We start from the raw sequence: 7,770 nt of genomic DNA, 5'->3' as shown, positions 1-7,770 counted from the left end.
TAGAGTATAAGAACCAGAGGTGATGGAGGACACAAATGAAACAGCGTCCTCTAAGCTAACAAGAGCCAAGCTCATGTGAATACACAGAGAAGGAGGCAGCATGCACGGGCTGACATGGGCTTCGCCAGATGGGGTCGTAGAGCTGAAGTGGGAAATGGACACATGCTCCTATCTTTAACTCAGAAGTAATCTCTAACTGATAATCACTTTCAAATATAAATTTAATTTCACTTTCAAATATAAATTTAATTTACCTGATCAGACCAAGGAGGTCTGATCAGGTAAACAAACTAGTCTTAAGGACAGATTGCATGCCCAGCAGAAGATGGACAACAGAAACAAACTTAAAGGTGTCATTAAAGAATCCTTGCCTCATAATTTTTGTCAGGGCTCTCTCTCTCTACATATGTATGTATATGTGTGTGTGTGCGCACGCGTGTGTGTATCTGTACGTGTATAACCAATTCTTCATTTATATATTTATGCTTCCATTTTAGTGTTTTTATGGGCATATCTATCTATCTATCTATCTATCTATCTATCTATCTATCTATCTATTCAGCATTTTCTTGGGCTCTTTTCCATCTATTTCTGTGCTTTGTACTATTATGATGCACTTGTTTTTTTTTTAAATCTTATTATTCTTTATTTGATTTTTTCTTATTTTATTATTAACCCCTAGAAGCCTGTTTTCAACTAAGAGACAGAAAGGAAATGTATCCAGTTGGAAGGACAAATTAGGAAGAACCAGGATGCGTAGAAAGAGGGGAAACTGCAATCACAATAAATTACAAAGAAATGTTTCCAGTAAAAAGAAAAATGGTTTGTGGTGTGTGTGTGTGTGCATACTCACTTGTGTTTAAAATATTCTTTTTTATTTCATTAGTTCACCCTGACCAATACTCATTCATTTTGTATCCAACTGTGAAAAAAAAAATTCTTAATGTTACTTTCTTCACAACCACCTTTATCTGTTTGTTCCTAAGGCTATAAATAATAGGATTTAAGAATGGAGGAACAATGGCATAAAATACAGAAAGAGCAATCTCCTGGAATACTTCTAAGGTTACTGGAGGTCTTAGATATACATAGAAACCAGTACTAAGAAACACAGAGACCACAATAATGTGAGGGACACAGGTGGAAAAGGCCTTCCCTCTCTCTCCTTTGACAGGAACCTTCAACACAGTTGATAATATCTGAGCATATGATGTGGCAATGAAGGTAAAGCAGCTACCACCGATCACAATGGCAGAAAGAAGAAGTAAGAGTTTGTTGTTAAAGGTGTCTGAGCAAGAAAGCTTCAGCAAAGAGGGGACATCACAAAAGAACTGAGGGACCACATTTGAGTGACAGAAGGAGAGTTTTCATAGTGTGCACTCCTGCAAAGATAAGAGAGCTAAGGAGGGAAGCCAGTGTCATCTGAACACAGAATTGGTGGTTCATAATTACAGGGTAGAGGAGAGGCTTACAGATGGCCACATAGCGGTCCTGGGCCATGATGGTGAGAAACAGAATCTCTATACATGCACAAAAGAAGACAAAAAATATCTGTGCTGCACACCCAGCCAAAGAAATTTTCCTGTGGTCAGTGAGAGAGTTGACACAGGCATTGGGGACAGTGACAGAAACGTAGCACATGTCTAAGATGGACAGATTCCTGTGGAAGAAGTACATGGGGGTGTTCAGGGTCTGGTCAACTGTAGTAGCGATGACGATGATAAGGTTCCCTAACAGGCTGCCCAGGTACACCAGCAGGAACAGCACACTGAGCAGCAGCCTGAGCTCCCAAGTCTCAGCAAAAACCGCCAGGAGGAACTCAGTCACCAGGGTGGAATTGGCCATAATCTCACAGGTTTATCTGAAAAAGAAAAGCAGTGACAGAGAATAACTTAAATTAACTGATCGATCACTAGCATTTCTCTTAACATTTTATTTCTGTTTTCTGAAACTGTCTTTTTATTTAAAAATTAAATATTTGTTTCTTTAGCTTGTGTACATTTTTATCATGCTGACATGTTAATACACATAGATATGGCTGTCTAATTGTATGGTATTATGTTATAAACTTAGATTTAGTTTCCATATTAATAAATGATTTTATTATCCCTGACCCTAATATCTTAATAAATATTAAGATGATTAATATATGGTAAGTCCCTTTTCCAGATAAAATACCTTCATAAATAGAAATGCCCAGAGAAATTTAACATGTGGTTTGTATGTTTTAAATTGTGTTAATATTTATTATATATTTATATATGAAATATATGTATTTTCTTATAAGCAGACAGGGTGGGAAAGAGAAAGAAAGATGAGAATAGAAAAATGGGGAATTTAGGAAATTATCTCATTCAATTATTCAATTGTCTGAGAGCTTCAGATTAGAATATTTGCCTAGAAACCCAGGCATAATTAACCATGTGTGATTGAAGCAAAATTTTATATTCTTGGAAAGACATCAAATTTTTCACAAAATAACTCATATTACTGAGGATAATTTCAGTTTCTTACAACCAGCTGTTTGATATGTGAATAATATCCACAGAACCACGTGAAGTATTGCTTTGATGGCTCCTACAGCTGATAAACACCTTCAGCAAAGTGGCTGGATACAAAATTAACTCAAAAAAAATCATTAGCCCTCCTGTATTCAAAAGACAAAAGGGCTGAGAAAGAAATTAGGGAAACAACACCCTTCACAATAGCCATGAAGGACATAAAGTACCTTGGTGTGACCCTAATCAACAAGTCAAAGACTTGTATGAAAAAAATTTCAAGTCTCTGAAGAAAGAATTAGAAGAAGATATCAGAATATGGAAAGATCTCCCAAGTTCATGGCTTGGCAGGATTAACATAGTAAAAATGGCCATCTTACCAAAAGCAATCTACAGATTCAATGCAATTCCCATCAAACTACCAACACAATTCTTTACAAACCTTGAAAGAATATTTGTCACTTTCATATGGAATAACAAGAAACCCAGAATTGCTAAAACAATCCTGTACAATAAAAGATCTTCTGGAGGTGTCTCTATGCCTGATCTCAAGCTGCACTAAAGAGCAACAGTAATAAAAATTGCATGGTGCTGGCATAGAAACAGAATGTGGATCAGTGGAACTGAATAGAAGACCCAGCAATAAACCCACACACTTATGGACACCTGATCTTTAACAAAGATGCCAAATACATACAATGGAAAAAAATATAGCATCTTCAACAAATGGTGCTGGTCTAACTGGATGTCTACGTGTAGAAAAGTGCAATTAGATCCATACTTATCACCCTGCACAAAACTAAAGTCCAAGTGGATCAAAGACCTCAACATAAAACCAGACACACTAAATCTATTAGAAGAAAAATTGGGGAAGAGCCTGGAACTCATTGACACAGGAGACAACTTCCTGAATGAAACAGCAACAGCAACAGCACAGGCTCTAAGAGCAACAATCAATAAATGGGACCTCATGAAATTGAAAAGCTTCTGTAAAGCAAAGGACAACTTCATCAAACAAAATGAATGCCTACAGATTGGGAAAGAATCTTGACCAACTTTATATCTCACAGAGGGATAATAGCCAATATATATAAAGAACTCAAGAAGTTAAACCGCAACAAATCAAGTAATCCAATTAAAAATGGGGTACAGAGCTAAGCAGAGAATTCTCAATAGAGGAATATTGAATAGCAGAAAACACTTAAAGAAATGTTCAAAGTCTTTAGTCATCATGGAAATGCAAATCAAAACAACCCCGAGATTTCACTTTACATCCATCAGAATAGCTAAGATCATAAACTCAAGTGACAATACCTGCTGGAAAGGATGTGGACAAAGGGAAAACCTCCTCCACTGCCAGTGGGAATGTAAACTGGTACAACCACTGTGGAAAGCAATCTGGCGCTTTCTCAGACAATTAAGAATAGCTCTTCCTCAAGATCCAGCCGTACAACTCCTAGGCATATATCAAAAAGATGCTCAAATACACAACAAGGACATTTGCTCAACCATGTTCATAGCAGCTTTATTTGCAATAGCCAGAAGCTGGAAACAGCCCAGATGCCCCTCAACTGAAGAATGGATACAGAAATTGTGGTACATCTACCCAATGGAATATTGTTCAGCAACAAAAAAGAAGGGAATCATGAAATTTGCAGACCAAAAGCTTTTTATATCAAGTAATAAAAAGGAAAAACATGAATTAAGCCCCAAATTAACAAGATATGAAGTAAATGTTAGAACAGAAACACAAAGGTAGTTTTTAAAAAAAATGCAGTATCAGTAAGGTAATATAAAATAATTGAAACAGGAAAAAGTTATATAAATTGAGTTATAAAAAGAGATATCAAACTAAAAAGAGAAATAAAAATTAGTCACAGCAACTAATAATGGCATTGGCTGCTTCCACGGATGAACCCCATAACTAGTTACAAAGTTATCATCCCTGAGGCCACATACACAAAAAATAATAAAATGTATGGAGTCTTCAGATGTTACTTATGTATTTGTGCATATATATGTTACAGTAATAATTAAAAAATAAAAGGAAATCAATTTGCTATTAGGAAAATATGCTAGGGTTGGAGTAAGGGGCCAGAGTAGTTGTCTCGTGGGACAAAAGGCGAATAGGAGAATGATGTCATAATACTTTAACTCAAACTTACTGAAAGAACACACAAATATTATGCCACAGAAATAAAAAAAAAAACTAAGATTATTAGCTGGATGCCAACAAGTTCAATAATCACATGTGAATTGATTTCCAGTATTATGCAATTTATGTAGACTTAACTTTTTCAAACGGTAGGAACTCAGCACACGAGTGACAGAAAAGAACACTGGTTAGTGTGTTACTGCCACCCTGAAAAATATTTCAGGATCAAATAGATTCATGGATAAATTCAATAAAATTGGAGGACATTTTATTTCTAAAAGGATTAACACTCATAAAGTAATTTTAACAAAGTTATCAAGACCTTCATACCAAAGCAAGACAAAGTCACTACAATAAAATAGATGCAGGTGAGTAAACTCCATAAAATTTAAAATACTGAACAAATATTTTTCGAAATTATAATTAGTGCATTAAATCTGTCAAACTTCTTGGTCAGATAGAATTTATCCTTACATTGGAGAAAATCTTAACATAAGCAGTCAATTATCTTCACTGACTAAAAGCATTAATAAACTTTACTTATAGTTTTGAGCATCAAGATTAAATATCCATCTTAAAAAAATAAGCTGATGCTTATAAGCTGATTGTAATTCCTATGGAAATAAATTTATACATTCTGAGCTTCTGAATTGCCTCTCAGAGCTGAATGTTCGTATTTGCACATTTTTGGTTTGGTATACCACATAAATGCATTTAATAACATTTTTATACAAACTATTAAAAGACTTGGAAAGATATTCAAGAGTATTGTCAACATTATATGTAGTAACAAATGATGAAGAAACCCAGATTGCAAAAGACATATATCCCATTTTGATGTAACATGTCAAGTTCTTTATGAGCCTAGAGAAAATAACGAATCCTCAAAAGGAATAAAATATACTGTAACAAAATATAAATATATTTACAACCAGATATTTTCCATCTATAAATGTAATTTTAAATGTTAAATGAAATCTGAAGACAGGTTTTAAGTCATGTTTATTGGTGACCATTTTATGTTTATGAATAATAAGAATGTTTAATGTTTATGAATTTACTTTAAAATTGTTTTGTTTTTTAATTTATTTTTAGTTTCCTTTACATCCCGGATGGTTGTAACTCCATCCCTCTTCCCCTCCCAGTCCTGCTTTCCCTCTGTCCTTCCACCTTCCACCTTTGCCTATTCCTCAGTAAAGGGGAGCTCCCTTTCGCATCCACCCCAGTTCATCAAGTTGCATCAGGACTGAGAATGTCCTCTTCCTCTGTGGCCTGGCAAGGTAGTCCCACCAGGGTGAAGTGATAAAAATCTAGCAAGTGAGTCTGTGTCCAATGCAATCCCCTCTTCCCTTACTAGAGTACCCACATGAAGCCTAAGCTGCCCATCTGCTACATCTTATTAGGGGGCCTAGGTCCAGTTCCTGCATAGACCTTGGTTGATGCTTCAATCTCAGCACGCACCTCTGGCACCCGGTTGGTTGGTTGGCTCTGTTGGTCTTGTGGGGCTTCTGTCATCTCCAGGTCCTTTACTCTTTCCTCCCACTTTCCCCCAAGACCTTCTACATATGTTTGGGTGTGAGTTTCAGCATCTGTTTTGAGTGGCTGCTGAGCAGGGTCTCTCAGAGGGCATCTCTGACAGGCTCCTGTCTGGAAGCTTAGCAGAGTATCATTCATAGTGTCAGGGGCTGACACTTTCCTATAGTGTGGGTATTTGGTTGGGTCAGGCATTGTTTTGCTATTTCCTGAATCTCTGCTCTAATGCTCTATCTTTTACCCTGCATATCTTGTAGGCAGAGTGAATTTAGGGTTGAACTTTTTGTGGGTGGTTGAATTCCCCTCATATCCATCCAGGAGCCTACTCTGAGTTAGGTCTCCATCTTGTCACAGAGATGCCCCACCCTCAGTTTCTCCTTTCACTAAAGGCCTTTTGTTCCCTCTCCCTTTCTCTCCCTGGGTCTGATCTCCACTCTCATCCCTCCACATCCCGTCTGCTCCCTTGTTCCCTCTCTTCAACCATCGCTTTTGTCTGTTCTGCCTCTCCTTCTGAGTGAGATTTATTACTTTAAATTTTATTATTATGAGTTAAAAATATTAAAGAAATTACTCTGTTTTTCTGCTGAAAGCCAGCTATATTTGAATTGGAAAGCAAAGAGGCAAGTCTATTAAGAATGAGCATTCTCTTTACCAGTATTTTTAAGAGTTGTTCCCTGTACTTAATGCTTTAAGCATCATTTCGCTTTTTTAAAAAGGAACTTTATAACTGATTTAATGTGTCTGCTTTTATGTGGAGTTCTTTGATCCACTTGGACTTTAGTTTTGTGCAGGGTGATAAGTATGGATCTATTTGCATTTTTCTACATGTAGACATCCAGTTAGACCAGCACCATTTGTTGAAGATGCTGTCTTTTTTCCATTGTATTGTTTTGCCTTCTTTGTCAAAAATCAAGCCACAGAAGATGACTATGCAGCCACTCCAGATGTGATCTGATAGACTAAGATCAGAAGGAAGGAGAAGAGGACCTCCCCTATCAGAGGACTTGGGGAGGGGCATGCGTGAAGAAGTGGGGGAGGGTGAGATCGGGTGGGGAGAAGGGAGGGGCTTATGGGGGAATACAAAGTGAATAACGTGTAATTAATAAAATAAAAATAAATAAAAAAGGAACTTTATAAAATTTCAATGTATTAAAAGACATTTCTAGCAAAATAAAATGTTGAAACGTACTAAGGAAATCCTTCATGATTCACACAGGGAAAAACTCTCTACAAACATTGGGAGAGGGACAGAAGATCTAGATTAGTAGTTAGAGACATCCTCTGGTCATGCACATTGACTGGATTCAGATTCCAGCACGAATATGGTTCCTGACAACCATCTATAAATGCAGCAATAGGTGTCCAACACTCTTACGGCCACTAAGGGCACTGCATGCAGGTGGTATGTTCACATCCATGCAGGCAAAACATCCATACACATGCATTTCTGAATAGATGCAGATATATGCAACATCATTTAACAAAAAAATAATGAAATTAAAAAATTAAGTAAGGTTTACAGGAAATTGTGAAGCGAGGAAAGGGAAGAAAGAAAGACTATAAAATTTGAAAAATGTTGAGAAT

General features: G+C 36.6%; 1 protein-coding gene across 1 annotated transcript; it reads right to left on the bottom strand.

The window, feature by feature from the left end:
* Positions 1-887: 887 nt before the first annotated feature.
* On the bottom strand, positions 888-1,845 carry LOC110562301 (olfactory receptor 14C36-like). The gene is given in 2 exon segments (XM_060366219.1): positions 888-1,359; positions 1,361-1,845. Coding segments are annotated over 2 exon segments (957 nt in total).
* Positions 1,846-7,770: the final 5,925 nt, after the last annotated feature.

The sequence above is a fragment of the Meriones unguiculatus genome, chromosome 14 (genome assembly GCF_030254825.1).
Source record: "Meriones unguiculatus strain TT.TT164.6M chromosome 14, Bangor_MerUng_6.1, whole genome shotgun sequence".
Lineage (NCBI taxonomy): Eukaryota > Metazoa > Chordata > Mammalia > Rodentia > Muridae > Meriones > Meriones unguiculatus.
This window is presented reverse-complemented; position numbering and strand designations above follow the sequence as displayed.